The sequence below is a fragment of the Penicillium daleae genome, assembly GCF_028827525.1.
Source record: "Penicillium daleae strain IBT 16125 chromosome Unknown utg000008l_segment0_segment0, whole genome shotgun sequence".
Taxonomy (NCBI): domain Eukaryota; kingdom Fungi; phylum Ascomycota; class Eurotiomycetes; order Eurotiales; family Aspergillaceae; genus Penicillium; species Penicillium daleae.
Window position 1 is genome coordinate 3303355 of NW_026623156.1, and position 15152 is coordinate 3318506.

The window sequence follows — 15152 nt, forward strand, 5'->3', positions numbered from 1 at the left end:
AGGAAACTGTTCAATAGAATGTGATGCAGAAGGCTAGCATCCTATTACATTCTCTCCTCCACTGTCACCATCAAAGATCCCTTGGGATCACCGATAAATGCGCTGGCCTGCTCGCGAAATTTGCCTTCAAAGAGCCCATTGTCAACATCTTTTCTGCTCTTTCGGATAGGCTAACAAGAACAAGAACTTTGGTCGCAAAGTAACGGTTGCCTTCTTTACTCCGATGTTAAAAGAAATAAGAAATTGAGTCAGAGTCATGTCCCAGATATTCTGCTTGTCAGTGAGCACATCAGGAGGATAAAGCTTTGGTACATTAGAGTACATAAGACGGCCCATTTTCGCTCACAAGCAATCGAGTTGTCTCGCCTAAGTGATATCCGAAAACGAATACCAGGTTCTTTTACTCCTATTCTAGAAGCCATCGTACTTTTGATTTTCATCCGGTACATGGTACGGATCATTGGATAAGGTTGATAGGACAATCTCTGTCAATTATTTTTGAAACTAACAAAACTCGCGTTCTGCTAATCGCATCGTGTATCAAGTGAAGTCGTATACCCCTCCTAGAGTCGCCTGATATACAATACATGGAACCGTCACTTGTTGCAGTATCGCTAATGAGCTGATAAAGGAATAAATTTTCGTAGTTCAACACGGCGCATTACGACTGCCATGATTATAACCCTGGCCCCTAGGCGGCTTCAAGGCAGCTACACAAAAAAGGTGGCTTCGAACACTTGAGGCTCTCTTCAGAGACTCTAAGTCTTCCTCGCATTCGGAACTTCTTGTAGAATTACCTTGACTCGTGTTTCGCTGCGAGGAATGAAACGGACCTTGAATGGCTCTGGTCTCATTTTTTCAGACTCAGTAAAAGCAAAAGGGTTCAGCTTTTCTTGTTGACCCGATGTCAATGTAATTATCCTCGCGTGAAAATATTGCTCTGTCTGAGAAAAGTATGCCCTTGCAGGTTTTGGGCCTTGAAACCAATCTGCATACATGAATCTATATAGACCAATATGATCAGCTCTACTGGCCTTATTGTCCCTCAGCTGGAAGCAAAACGCAAGTTATAGTTGAATGAATAATACTTTTCTTAGCTGGAATACTGAGTCCCTTCGTAGGGGAGCAATCATTGAGAAGCTCGCTCATGCACATGATTAAACCCTTGCGAAGAGTAGGCCACCCTGTCCGAACAAGAAATACCCGAAGGGACTCTTTTAATAACCGCTGCGCACCCCCTGGTGTTGATAGCATTCCAACACCGGTTAGATGAACAAATACACAAGAAGCCCCCGAACCTCTGTGCCATGCGTTATGATATGTCGAGCTAGGGTATCTCTGCGATTCCTCTAAGTTAGTATACAATTCGCCCCATAAGGTCCAGAGTGAACAAGTAGAACTCACTGCCGTGAGAATGACCGCGAACATAATGGGCAAGCGAATGGTTGGGCGCCAGAATGGCGGCGAAGGTGACGTTCAAGATGCTCACGGCGGTTGAATTTCTCCTGGCAGAGATGTTAATCTATGTTGTGGAGAGAAATATGGCTCTTTCTGCTTCTCCTTGAGCTGGCGCAGCAAGAGAGGTTGGGATATATTGCCAGCGGTGATGGTCCAAGTGCCAGGACCCGACGGCGGCCGATAGACGCCAGAGAATCACACGCTAGGATTTGGCTAGCAGAAAGCTTAGATTGGGACAACTGGCCAATCAGATCCGTGTATCTCCGCCGAACCAACGGAAGACGGACTTTAAAGCGGTCAGCCACTAGCGCATTATATCATGGCGTCTATCGGCTACCGTACTAAGACTTTAACACGCGATCTCCACAGCAGGACCGGAGAAGTTTGTACAGAACCTTTATCTTTCTCCGCTCACATGGTCGGAGTTTTACAATCAACTCTCCAAGATACGGGCCTACTTACTCCTCTCGCCCCACCCCCGCATATAAAGACACTTGCGGGTCTACGAAATGACCCACAACAACATTCACTCCCTTAGGCTCGTCAGAGCAGGTACTTTCTTATCCTAACGAACCCGCAAGATCGGGCAATACAACACAATGAAGAAGTCAGAGGCCAACACCGCTGAAGGCGCTATCCAGCCTCAATCTGGGGGAGATTTTGCTGTCGGTGAGATCGCCGGCGACGTCAAGCATGAAATGCAACTCAATGTTGGTGGCCGAGGTGCCACTCAACGCCGTCTGCGCAATTACCAGGTTACTATGATTGGTTTCTGTAGCGGTATAGGTACTGGTCTGTTTATTGGGACTGGTGCTGCCTATGCAAAAGCAGGCCCTGCCGGACTTTTCCTTGCCTACACTATAGTCGGATCAGTGTTGTGGTGCGTGATGCAGAGCATCGCTGAATTGGCCACTCTTTTCCCTACAGCCGGCTCCTTTCCTCACTGGGCCACTCGTTTTATCGACCCCGCAGTAGGATTCTCCTTGTCGATCTCCTATGGCTACGTCTTTATGATTGCCATTGCCTCTGAGACATCGGCGGCGGCATTAGTGGTAGCCTACTGGACTGATCTGACTCCAGCCGTGGTGATTACGGTCAGTCTGACCTTGATCTTAGCAATCAATCTGATGAACGTCCGCTTCTACGGTGAAACAGAGGTCATCGGTGGTGTCGTTAAGGTCACTTGTTTCCTCGGCCTCATCTTCGTGTCTATCGTGATCACCGCCCGCGACCGTATCGGCTTCCGCTACTGGAACGATCCTGGCGCGTGGACAAATTACAATGGCATCGTGGGTCCTAAGGGACACTTCTTGGGATTCCTATCTGCATTCGTTAACGCGTCATTCAGCTTTATCGGTATCGAAACCGTCGTGATCACGGCCGCTGAATCGGTCAACCCTACTTATGCTATTCCGAAAGCTGCTCGCTACATTACCTACCGCATCGGATCTTCTACATCATCGGCGCGCTCTTGATCAGTTTGACTGTAGATCCCAGAGATCCAAATCTTACCTCCGGGGCCGGCAATGCTAACAGCTCGCCCTTCGTCATTGCCATCAAAACTGCAGGCATCTCTGCTCTGTCTTCAATTGTCAACGCCTGTATCCTTATCTCTGCATGGTCCGCTGGAAATTCCTACTGCTGGGTCTCCTCCCGTATGGTTCTAGCTATGACCACAGACCATCAACTACCGCAAATATTCGGCCGAGTCTCGAAGAAGGGTGTCCCTTACGTGGCTGTGATTACCGTTTGGCTCTTTGGGCCTCTCGCATACCTGAGTAAGTACACTCTAGTCCATGCTAAAGTCAAAATTCAACTAAGAAGCTACTATTAGGTCTTGGAAAAGGCGGTGCGGCACAAGCCTTCTCCTGGCTTCAAAACCTGAGCACAGTTTCTGGCCTTATAGCATGGGCCACGCTTTGCTTCTGCTATATCCGTTTCCATGCTGGTATGAAGGCCCAAGGCGTCAGTCGCGACACCGCGCCCTGGAGGTCTGCCTTCCAACCGTTTACCGCATGGTATGGCTTCATTGGCGCTAGCACCATCACTCTGGTTACCGGCTTCCATGTTTTCCTCAAGGGTAACTGGTCAGCGTCAGGATTCGTTGCAGCGTATATTGGAATCCCTATCTTCATCGTACCAATCATTGGGTGGAAGCTCTGGCACCGAACGAAGGTGAGATCCCACCGCAGGTATAACATCACTCGTCAAAACCCTACTGACGCACTTTTTTCAGTTTGTCTCTACTTCTCAGATGGACCTCTGGTCCGGCCGTCTTCAAGAAGGAGAAATTGAGGAGCCTCCAACTACAGATCCCAATCGCCCGGTGTGGAAACGTGGTTTGGATCGTATTATTTGAAGTCGTTCATCCTGAATATTTTTGGAGTGATTGAAAAGACAAGTACCCGAGTCCGAACGTTTATATCTCATCGCCGTCCCGGCCCATTCATGACCAGGTCTTCAATGTCGACCTTCCCGTGAAGCACTATCCTTACTTCCGCAAATATACCAAAACATTTTGACTTCGAAGGAATGACTCGAACTCTCAATTCTGCGCCGAAGGGTAACAGTAACATCGTCGTACTTCACGGTTGCGCCCATAATCCGACAGGCGTGGACCCAACGGACGACGAATGGAAGGAGATGGCAAAGATCATGAAAAGCAACGATCTATTCCCATTCTTTGACTGTGCTTATCAGGGCTTTGCTACCGGTTATCTCTCTCAGGACAATTTTGCTGTCCGATATTTTGTCGAGCAAGGGATTCAACTTGTAATTGCTCAGTCTTTCGCCAAGAACCTCGGTCTGTATGGTGAGCGAGCTGGCGCCTTCCACCTTGTCGCCTCTCCCGGGCCGGGTGCCTCGTCGACGGTAGACCGTGTTGCTTCTCAGCTTTCAATTCTCCAGCGCTCCGAAATTTCAAGCCCGCCAATTTATGGCGCGCAAATTGCCTCTATCATTCTGAATGATCCACGGCCATTTATCGAGTGGGAAGCAGATTTGTTGACCATTTGTGGGCTCATTAAAAAGATGAGAAAGTGTCTAAAGGAGGAGTTAGATCGTTTGCAGACTCCAGGCACATGGGGTCATATTGTTAACCAGATTGGCATGCTTAGTTTTACTGGGCTGTCCCCAGCACAGGTGCTTGAACTACGAGAAAAGTGCTTGTGTATATGGCTGAAACTGGAAGGATCAGTGTTGCGGGCTTGAACGATCATAATGTGGCATACTTCGCGCGTGCGGTTGACGATGCTGTTCGAAGGATACTTTGCGCTTGTTGATAGACCCTAACTAGTTTCTGCACCTACCTACTCTTTTAGTTCCACATCACCATTTCCACGGACAAGCTTGTAAATTACACAACTTATCGTCAGATGGCCAGGGGCTATTACCCAGAGTTGGCCACCGTTATTATGATCTGAGCATACATTCATACAGATTAATAATTTTTGGGTCATATGGCACCCTCTTCATGTTGAAGTACAATCACCAATTACAGGATCTTAGAGGAGGAGGCTGCGTTCCATACAATCAGCTCACAGACCGGATGGCCAGGACGTTGCTTGGGGAGTAAAGTTTTCATGAGAGGATAGCTATTACACCAATGAAACAAAACCGAGGTGTGCCATAATTGACATAATAATGCAATTTTAGTATAGCTGAATTGGTAGACAGTCCAGATTCCATCAAGTGAAGGCAAGCAAACTATCTGGGAATCGACCATCTGGACTTAGGGGGCCACATATCGTTACCTCTGTGGACTTTGAGACTTGAAAGATCATATAATAAGAGTTTACTATCGCGCTATGATGATATAAGTCAACCTTACTTGCCTTTTAACTAGTCAACTGTTTCATTTGTCAGCTTATCGCTCCAGTCTCGACACCCCGCACCAGTCGGAGTATGTGTCATAGTTAGCTATCTTCGTGGCGTCGGGCGTTTACCCACCATCCCCGCCCCGGAGAATGCGAGAATACCGAGCACGTGAGCGGGGATGCAGTATAGACAAAGCTTCCGATGAAATGCGGAGTAACAAGACCATGGGAAAGTCCTCTAATATAGCTTGCTGGCATGCCAGGTGCAGAGAGTTCTGTAATTACCACTTCATCCAGCAAAACACTGCAAAGATGAACAAAGATAGCAAATTTGTCATTATTGGAGCTGGAATCTTGGCCTTTCAACGGCATACCAACTCGCGTTGGAGGGCTATCGAAATGTAGTCGTTGTCGATCGCCACATGCCCCCAGTAAGTCATTCACTTTTAATATGATCATCAGGAAACCGATCACCTCAGGTTCCGGACGGCTCTAGTTCTGATATCTCCCGTGTCGTTCGGTTCGACTATGCAGATGATGACTACCTCGAGCTTGCCTATGAGGCTTATTTGAAATGGCGCGACAACCCCCGCTACAAGGGCATTTTCTACCCCGCTGAATACATCCTGGTTGGCAAAACGAGCCCCTACGGACAGGATTGGATCACGAAAACAACGGCTGCACTTGATCGGATGAAGATGCCCTGGTACAAGCTTGAAAGTGCAGCTTCTACCAAGAAGCAGTTCCCTGTGCTGACTGGAGAATTGGCCAACCCAGGATTCTTTGGATACAATAACCATCAAGCTGGCTGAGCGGACGCCGCAAAGGCTGTCACTCAACTCCGCGATGACTGCTTTGAACTCGGTGTATCATTTATTTGCGGTCGTGGAGGGACCGTAGTTGGATTTGAAACTGACTCTCGCAAAGCTATTAAAGCAGCTCGAACCCTGACCGGCAGTCGCATTGAAGGAGACCATTTTATACTATCAGCAGGTGCTTGGACGTCAGGCCTGGTACCCATGTATAATTCGACTCTGTCGACCGCGCAAGTGCTGGGTTATATTCGGCTTACGCCCGCTGAGATGGAGAAGTTCAAGAATCTGCCAATTTACTCCAACTTTTCGACTGGATGGTTCAATTTCCCCCCCTCATGAGGACACTCAGACATTGAAGATGGCAATCCACGGATGGGGCTATACCCGTGCACCAACTGCGGAGGATCTTGTTACTAACCAGGCAAATATTTCTACGCCGCCATTGATTCCTCCCCGAGAGCGTCGCAACTTTGTCCCGGCTGACGGAGAAGCCCGTCTAAGGGAGGGTCTCCGAGAGATTCTTCCTGAGCCTGGTGACAGGCCCTTTGAGAAGCTAGCCATGTGCTGGTACACAGACACCCCGAGTGCAAACTTTGTCATGGATTGGCATCCCGACTATTCGAATCTGTTCATTGGAGGCGCTGGCAGTGGGCAGTAGGTGCTTCCCATAACATTATTTTTCATCGATCTGTTCACAATATTTTCTCAGTGCATTCAAGTTCTTGCCGGTCCTTGGTAACTATATGTCATTGGCTCTGAAAGGACGCCTGCCTGCCAAACTGGCTCAGAAGTGGCGTCTTCGAAAGGACTACGCGACTGAGAATGATACGTTCAAGGGAGATGGTAGCCGTGGTGGGCCGATCAGACGAGAACTAGAGCCTCAGGAAAGGGCAAAACTATAAATGTTAGACTTGAGGAAGAACTAAATTGTTTATGTGATTTGCTCCAATTCATGTTCTTTTCAGAATGAGCGGAATGCAATAGTTTATCCAGATGGTAATGAGTAGGACTGAATTATAATCCTAGATAAATGGCAGCTGATTCAACAATTTAGGTCCTGTAGTGTAATGGTTCATCACGAAGGATTCTGATTCCTTAGATCCCGGTTCGATTCCGGGCAGGACCTTTTTTTTCTTTTTCCTCTCTCTCCCTGTGTGTCAACCGAATAGCCAACAAGCGAAACAAAATTCGTTCAATAAAGAACTTAAGAATTCGGTCTTGACTTTGTTTGCGCATGTTCAATTGTAAAATACGCTTTGTACTGCCAGGTGCAAACCCAGCTTCACCATTCTTCTCTCAAGTCGGTGCCTCACTACTTTTGTGCCAGTGTTTAATTAAATATACATAGAGCCAGCTAAGTTTTTCGACTGTGATACTTGCCTCTTGCAATGGGCTCCATGGGGCACAGCTAAGCGAGTGCAACGTAGTAGACCAGACCAGGAGCCGCTATAGTAAGAAAGGTTTTAGAGCGGTCCCTTTGGCCCCCAAAGGCCGCGTGTCTACTGGGACGTATTGAAGTATCGCGTCTTTGAGTAGGTAAGCTGCAGCTAGGGCTGAAGCGGCACCATAAAAGTGAAAAATTCTCGATGTTGTTCAGCCTACGGCTATTGACCCATTGTTCTTGCTTGTTTTCTATGCCGTGATCTATTTCTCATTTATTTCTTTCTATCCGTTGAGATCTTCCTTTCTTAAGTTTCCCAGGAACTCAAATTTGAACTTCTTCGCAACTCACCTATAGTATTCCCTCTGCCTTCACAACGCCCCTTTCTGCCTGATTCAGAATATTGGCTGTGGCGTGACTGGGAACGAACAGGGTGTCATGTAAACGACAGCTTCAACGCAGTCCAAGAAATGTCATCGGATCTAGCCAATATCAACGCTTTTCATGATTATGAGAATCAACAAGTAGCTACATTGAATGTGCCCCTTGTACTGGCCCTGACTGGGGCTTTGATTGGGCTTCTGTTGGTATGTTCACAAGATCTTGTATTCTTGTTACGACATTACCAGACATTGTAAGACTAACTGTTGATAGGCTATATATGCCCACGGGTATACCATCGCAACACTGACGGCAATACAAAGGCCCAACGATGGAGTGCGATCAATAGGACAGCATCTTCAAGGCTTTTCAATCTGCATAATCCATCGATTGGTCAAGATCTTCATTGTTTCTAGGTTTCCTATTAAGGGATCTAGCCTATTGAACTGTTCCCTTCTCAATATAGCAGTCGAGTTACTACTCTCAAACTTGAAATTAGCCAATATACGTGCTATTACCACTCGCCAATCGGGCTTCCCATACCATCGTCACATTCCTTCGTGGTCAACTTGGTCTAAGACCTTCCCAGCAATTTTACTCTATAGCATCGCCTCAAGTGCCTGCTTTTACCTCCCTATCTACCTGGTCAGGTTATTAGGTGCTCTCGAGGTTTCCGAGGATACACATATAATCTTCATTCTTGCCACTATTGTGCTTCTCTACTTTGGGGCAGTTATTCCAACATACGCTATCTTTATTCGAATCGCTGCGTCGACTCAAGAGAATGGATCTATTAAGAGCGCTTGGCAGGGTTTCCCGTGGCCAGCTCGGTTACAATTCTTCAAATTACTTGGAGAAGTTTTTGTCTTGGAAACGGGAGTTTGTATAATTCTATTTATTTTCGTGCTTGCTCATGTTCACCCTGAGCTACATGATGATGTGTGTCAATTATTCGTAAAGTATTTCGGATGATTGAGAAATGCGGACCAGAGAGGCACTAATTCCATTGGAATGGCCCTTAATACACCGTCGAATCACTAAGCTAGTTCTGTGTAGAATCAGACTTCAATGAAACTGGCGAATTTACATTTCTATTCGTTGGACATATTGAACACAGAGAATGCTAAGAGATGATACAATGCATCAAATTAGTAGGATGCCGCGAAACAGCGACTCACCGTGTACAGTGACGGGCAGAAAAACCGTCGTTTTCAAACGTCTCTATACTATAGGAAAAGATCTCGTATCCCTTTCTTGACGTTTCATATACAGGCAAAGTTCTCACTGAGGGCGGAAGACTACACGTAGAGCGGAGGTAGCCAAAGACTTTAAGAAAAAAAACTATCCCAACCAGCGAGATCCTAATTTCGGAAATATATTTTTGGCTGACTCGTCGTAGGTGGTGGGTTAAAAAGTGAAAGCTGCCATGTCACGGGATACTTTACCCAACTAAGCTGTTGAAACAGGCAGAAGGTATTACTTCTTTATGATTATTGATACCTGCAATTGCCTGATCGATGACTTCCTCCAAAAGGTATGTCAATTCATTCATTCAGCCTAATCAACGAAATGCGGAGAAACACCCCATCCCGAGCACGTGACTTATACTATCTCCGCAAAGGGCTGTATCTGCTCAGTTGACCCGCGGATGTTAGTTTGAGTTCCGTGTTCCGCTCCAAGCCTCTGCACTCGGAGAAATCCAAACACCCCGGAGTTGTTCTCTGGAATCCGTGTACATCCTACGGCTGAAAGTCGGATTTGAAGGAGTTTACCGGAGAGCAGCAGCTTCTCCGGCCCCACATAATATGACCAATAAGCTTGCATGTTAGCGTCGATTGACTGGAGCGATGTATATGTCACAGATAAACTGTATTCGGATTACATGTCGATGCGAAAGATTCCGATACTGCCCTTGGCGCATGAGGTCGCAGACTGCACATTCAGCATCTAGCCATTATCCAATGTTGGCGTTGATGATTCCGGATACCATTGATAATCAATTCCCAGGCCCGGGGGATGCGCCACCTTCTTACTGGCCAATCTAAATGAAAGTCTCCTGCTCTATCCTCTGCTGGGCCGGTAATGAGAAATGTCTGCTACGTGAGATTCATGCATCACCTCAGCCAAGAACCTTCATTTGACACTCAGTAGGTTTTGATTGCCGGTGTAACTGCAGGTCATGTTGCCCGTAAGAACATCTATATTCGTCTATTCCGAGGTTCAGACCATTTACATAACCGCAGCGTTTTGTCCGTTGGTTCTTGGGTAAGGTTGGTATTGCGTTGACGCTATGGGTTGTTGCATGTGTCAATGCGGAGTCAATTCCAAGCTTCAATGACTCACTAAGTCTTATTGTAAGCTGAATCTTCTCACCTTCGTACATAGCAGTCATTAATTGGTCTTACACAGCTCCCTCTTTGGAAGTGTCTTCAGCTGTGAGTTCATCAAACCCTGTTTCAGATCGCTCATTTACTTACAGTATCATCCTAAACATACTTTCCGCGATGTTCTGGCTGCACTTCAGTAAAGGTCGCTACTTCTCTACGCGAGCCAAAAGCGCATTGACAATCATCAATGTCGGTGTTCTAGTCATTGGATTCACCATTGTATGTGAATTTTCCTTCTCATTTGACAGTCTGCTGATAAGGATTCTTCAGTGTGGACTGGGATTATACGATTATACGTGTCTGGAAGATCTATCAACGAAAGTACTACCAATTTCAGTTGGTCCTGTGCCGACAAGTCCAAGTCCTAGGCGGCGTGGCTTGATATGAACCGTTTCAAAGACTACTGGAAGACTGCCGGACCCTTCATATCATTTCTTTTCCAAAGTGCTTTTTATAAGAGCGAAACTAAAGAAAGGTCGTCTAGAATTCTGGTAATAGATCGGTTGAATTTTTGAAAACTTGCGACCTTTTATGTATCCGGGACCATATGCTCCACAGAGCCAGTTTGGGCGTATTAGCTCGTTGATATAATTCTTTGAATATGATCAACTGCATTTTGGCAGAAAATTGATTGAAGAAATGTATAAAAGTAGAAGTAGGTAGAATCGAAGTCAAAAAAAGTATACAAAAGAAGACAATGCCTTCCAGAAAGAAAGAAAGTCACCAATCCAAGTTCAAAAGCATGATGCTGTATGCAAGCCACCCCTTTTAATCAAGCTCCTGTTTTTTATTCGAAAACTAGCTCTTTACAGGCACTGGGAGTAGTAAGGGTTTTGCTCAACGCAGGTGTAACCGCTCTCGCAGGCAGTAGCGCCAGTCCAGTTCAGACCACCACACTGGTACCAGTGAGGAACGGTGCCGGCCGCGGCGCCTGTGGTGGAGCAGGAAGCGGCGGTGCTGGTGTTCGACTGAGTGGACGAGGTTTTGGTGATCAGTGTGGTGGTGGCCGCGGGAACGGTGGTGGTCTGGGCGGCAGGGCTGGAGACTTCAACCTGGCTGTTGGGAGCGCTGGTGACCTCGACAGGAGCGGTAGTAGATGTAGAGGTGGTAGTATGCTGGACAGCTGTGGTGGTAGCGCTGGTGGTAGCGACAGTGGTGACGGTGGTGGTGGTGGAGGATGAGGAAGAAGTGGTAGAAGTAGAAGACGAGGACGAAGACGAGGAGGAGGAAGAGCCGCTCACGAAGTACTTCTCCAGGATAGGCAGGTAGGTCGAGTACGCGGGACCATCAGTAGGCTCGAGCGAGTACATGTAGGATCCCCACCAGGGACCAGCAGCCCACCACTCGGCACCCATCCAGACATCGGTGTTTTCGGACATGTAGGAGAGCATGCCCTCGACGGCGGACTCACAGACAGAGTTGACACCACCGGCGAACTCACCGATGAAGCCCTTCTTGCCGTTGTCCTTCAGCCAGGTGGTGGCGGACTCCAGGCGCTCCTGGCCAATGGTGCTGCTAACGCAGGTCTCAGAGGTACCGGAGCTGTCGGAGTCGAGATACTGGTGCATCTCGTAGACGATCTTGTCCTGGGGGTCGGTCAGACCCTTCATGTTGTCGTTGTTGCTGGTCCAGGACCAGGCGCCGGTCCAGGCATTGCCCTCGACGAAGATATACTGGGAGGTGGCACCAGCGGCACGGATACCGTCGATGGCAGCCTGGTTCAGGTTGAGGACGAGGGTCTGATCCATGTCGTGGTACTCGTTGTCTAGAGGTAGTGTATTAGTCACTGTTGAGTAATCTCGATGCTGGCAAAAGACTTACTGGTATCAAAGATGACCTTGTCGTTGGAAGCAAACTCGGTAGCGACGGTCGTCCACCAGGTCTTGAAGTTGTCGGTAGAGGAGATGACACTGCCAGAGCTGTTTGAGATGTCAATATCAAGGCTCGAAGATACAGAAGAAAGGATGAGATTTCATACTATCGGCCATAGTTGTGGGGGTCAAGGACGGCGTAGGCACCGCTTGCGGTGATGAAGTTGACGGTCTATCATGCAAAGAAACCCCTAAGTTAGTCCATGCTTGAGGCTCTTCCTAGCCATTCAGAACGGATCCGTCACGTACAGTCTTGAGATCAGCGAGGTAGGTCGCATCCAGAGTACCAGTGATGCTGCCAGGCACCAGGCGCTCCATCAAGAAGGGAACACGGAAGATGTTCATGCCAGCATCGCGCAGGACCTGAATCTTGGAAGTCACCGGCCAGGTGTAATCCGTTCCCAAAGTACCAGGGATGGCGGATCCAAACTCGGCACCAGACTCGCTGACACCGACCCCTACTTGCCATTAGTATCATGTGTCTCTCTACAGAAGCCGTAAATGTCCAGCTCACCAAGGGAGAGACTTACAGGTAAAGCCAGTAGCGCGCTTCTTCTCAATGCTGCGCTTGTTGGGCATAACGTCACGGCCACGGGGATAAGCAACGGCCATGCCAGCAGCGCTAGCGGCCAGAACCATGTTGGTGAACTTCATTTTGAAGAATTGGTAGAGAAAGAATGACTATGAGTTTGTCGAACGAAAGAATGTGAAGCCCAATGGGTTGTAAAAAGAAAGAAACGACCAAGAAACCAGTCTTGATGCTTAAAGGAAAGGAAGGTTAACAAAGTAATAGAAGTAGAAGAAGCCAAGCGACTGTGAGGCCTCATGCATTATATAGCTCGACATATTGGAAGAGGGGGTGGGCGTCAAACAGGGTAGACCATTGGGTTCGGTTAAAGCGAGCGAAGCATCTGATACACGGAGTGGGTTCGTCATTCGAGGTCCCCTCTACATGCCAGAATGAGAATAACCGCCATTCGGCCGGGCATGGAATAAGGGCTGGCGGAGGCTAGCCTTGCAGGGAATCAAGAAACCAATAGTTCCTCCACTTTGATGGATCTGCTGGGTGAATATTAGCGATGGCTTGGGGCCACTGGATCCAGCATGAACAGGCTGGAACGGTCCTGCTCTGGCCATAGTCAATCTAATTTTCATTGCGTCGTTGCCTGATGAGGTTAGTCCATGAGCAATCTAGCCATAAGATATTAGGCTAGCACGGAGATCCGCCTGCGGTGGGCACTGGGCAGACCGTTATACTCCGTATTGTGATGATAGAGGCTGCCAAAGTGTGGAGTGGAAATTGGTCGACTTAGTTTGACGCAGGGCCCACAGGGGATCAGGGTCATTTCGCGAAGCGCCGTATAGAACGACTGGGCAAAACCCATAAGTGGAAGAATGCCAGGAAATTATTCCGGTTCCAGGGGCGGTGGGCTCGGCGTTTCTCCTATTGTGGAAGACACCGAGAAACAAGGGGAAGAAAATGGTGCCGGGTAGATGAGCAGGCTCTTAAGCTGAAACATGGCGGACTACGGCGGATCGTTTAGTTATGAGGGTCGGTGAATAGTTCACTCGCGCTTAGCCTGAATGGTTTCGGAAGCTCCTTTGCGAACTGATCTCATATAATTGTCCTTGACAGGGTAAGCATATATAATAATATGGGTTATCAGGATAAGTGGAGTTGATATTCAATTACACCGCTTGGAAGCGAATCCAAGTCTAGTTAACTGTATAACACGCAGGCAACAGGGAATGTCGATTATGTCCGCAGGATCCCTGTCTCTTTCGCATCCTCGGATCACTGAGGTGATGCCTGTTTCATCATGAGCATATCACGTCAGAGTCTACATTTGAGCCACGGTCGCTGCAGGGCAGATCGGTCGTGGCCGGCTAATTGCTATTGTTCGACGTGAAACTCAAAAGACCGATCGCCTTGTCCGACGGGCACGGCCTTGGCATCGTTATCATACAGGGTCCGCTCAAAATACCGAACTCGACCATCGGGCCGAGCCAGGATAATTGTCTGCCTCTGGGTCCCGTACAGGCCCGTGGAATAATTCTGGTCCAGGGGTCCGATGGTCTGAGGCTGCTTCATTTCGTCCTCAACGCGGGCGGCCGCGACATCTTCGGCCGTTCGGTTGATATCGTCCTCGGCCCCGATCACGGGAACAAATATACTCTTCCGTAGGTGTGGGATGTAAGTGTCGACGTTGGTTCCTTCCGGTAGTCGCGGCAAGGTGTCGGTGCTGAGCACCCCAAGGAGCCGCTGGAGTAGGATCTCCTCATCTTCCTGAGCTTTCACATGGTCCTCGATAGCACGTTGCATGAGGTTTTCACCAATTAGTATCTTAGGCCATGTCCGATCATCGACACTGGTGTTGCTGATCCCTCGGGTTTGATTCTTCTCCGCGGCTACCCAGGTGATTTGGTCCATGTCGGATGAACGGTTGGAGACAATGGCCAGGGGTTCATTGATCCGACCACAAACCAGGCTAAATCCCCCAACTTGCTTGGCTTCCGGGCTGGCGACCATCTCCTGGACAAAGCTGTGGGTGGTCTGACCCTCGCTCGGGGAACTGGTGAGCCAGCTGTTGACAATCCGGCCACGGCTATGTACCCCGACGGCCTGGGCGCAACTATCCTCGCGGTAGTTGGTGAGCACTGCTACTTTGCCTTGCTTGGTGACTCCCATCCAGGTGCCATGCGTGGCTCGCGCCAAGTCGCGTGAGCCGAGGACATGCGAAGCTGGCTCCGGCCACCACTCTGGCAACGAGGTTGGTCGTCGAAGGAATTCCTAATCATAGTTAGTAGAAGTACCACGAATCTGTGATTATCAACCACGCACATCTCTATTGTCAATAATGATCAACGAATAGGCAGGGTGGGCGGTTGAGACCAGTACGATACACATTGTTTAGTTCCGAGGTTCTTGGGACACCTGAAGCGGGGAAGGGTAAACTGGCGGATATGCGCAAACACGACACAGTAGTTGGAAGAAGTAGGGTGTATCTGCGATTCGCAAGGTATTCACAGGATTGCAAAATGTA

The 15152-nt window shown here is 48.4% G+C and overlaps 8 protein-coding genes across 8 annotated transcripts; 6 read left to right on the forward strand and 2 right to left on the reverse strand.

Moving 5' to 3' along the window:
- Positions 1-2057: 2057 nt before the first annotated feature.
- N7458_009722 (uncharacterized protein) lies at positions 2058-2933 on the forward strand (the record flags this gene model as incomplete). The annotated part of the gene is made up of 1 exon (XM_056913104.1): positions 2058-2933. One exon carries the CDS (start codon positions 2058-2060, stop codon positions 2931-2933), a length of 876 nt encoding a protein of 291 aa, XP_056761953.1.
- Positions 2934-3127: 194 nt separating this feature from the next.
- Positions 3128-3817, forward strand: N7458_009723 (Proline-specific permease; the record flags this gene model as incomplete). The annotated part of the gene is made up of 3 exons (XM_056913105.1): positions 3128-3236; positions 3365-3633; positions 3713-3817. The coding sequence occupies 3 exons, from the start codon at positions 3128-3130 to the stop codon at positions 3815-3817; spliced, it is 483 nt and encodes a 160-aa protein (XP_056761954.1).
- Positions 3818-3990: 173 nt separating this feature from the next.
- On the forward strand, positions 3991-4668 carry N7458_009724 (aspartate transaminase; the record flags this gene model as incomplete). Its single annotated transcript, XM_056913106.1, has 1 exon — positions 3991-4668. The coding sequence occupies one exon, from the start codon at positions 3991-3993 to the stop codon at positions 4666-4668; it is 678 nt and encodes a 225-aa protein (XP_056761955.1).
- A 951-nt stretch (positions 4669-5619) lies between these two features.
- Positions 5620-6427, forward strand: N7458_009725 (uncharacterized protein; the record flags this gene model as incomplete). The annotated part of the gene is made up of 3 exons (XM_056913107.1): positions 5620-5704; positions 5753-6022; positions 6101-6427. The coding sequence occupies exons 1-3, from the start codon at positions 5696-5698 to the stop codon at positions 6425-6427; spliced, it is 606 nt and encodes a 201-aa protein (XP_056761956.1). The 5' UTR covers positions 5620-5695.
- Positions 6428-6446: 19 nt separating this feature from the next.
- Positions 6447-6990, forward strand: N7458_009726 (uncharacterized protein; the record flags this gene model as incomplete). The annotated part of the gene is made up of 2 exons (XM_056913108.1): positions 6447-6742; positions 6798-6990. The coding sequence occupies 2 exons, from the start codon at positions 6447-6449 to the stop codon at positions 6988-6990; spliced, it is 489 nt and encodes a 162-aa protein (XP_056761957.1).
- A 3364-nt stretch (positions 6991-10354) lies between these two features.
- N7458_009727 (amino acid transporter) lies at positions 10355-10605 on the forward strand (the record flags this gene model as incomplete). Its single annotated transcript, XM_056913109.1, has 2 exons — positions 10355-10456; positions 10486-10605. 2 exons carry the CDS (start codon positions 10355-10357, stop codon positions 10603-10605), a joined length of 222 nt encoding a protein of 73 aa, XP_056761958.1.
- Positions 10606-11043: 438 nt separating this feature from the next.
- egl3 (putative extracellular endoglucanase/cellulase) lies at positions 11044-12762 on the reverse strand (the record flags this gene model as incomplete). The annotated part of the gene is made up of 5 exons (XM_056913110.1): positions 11044-12002; positions 12059-12156; positions 12216-12280; positions 12358-12566; positions 12639-12762. 5 exons carry the CDS (start codon positions 12760-12762, stop codon positions 11044-11046), a joined length of 1455 nt encoding a protein of 484 aa, XP_056761959.1.
- A 1240-nt stretch (positions 12763-14002) lies between these two features.
- N7458_009729 (NRDE family protein) lies at positions 14003-15016 on the reverse strand (the record flags this gene model as incomplete). Its single annotated transcript, XM_056913111.1, has 2 exons — positions 14003-14899; positions 14951-15016. 2 exons carry the CDS (start codon positions 15014-15016, stop codon positions 14003-14005), a joined length of 963 nt encoding a protein of 320 aa, XP_056761960.1.
- Between the last annotated feature and the right edge of the window lie 136 nt (positions 15017-15152).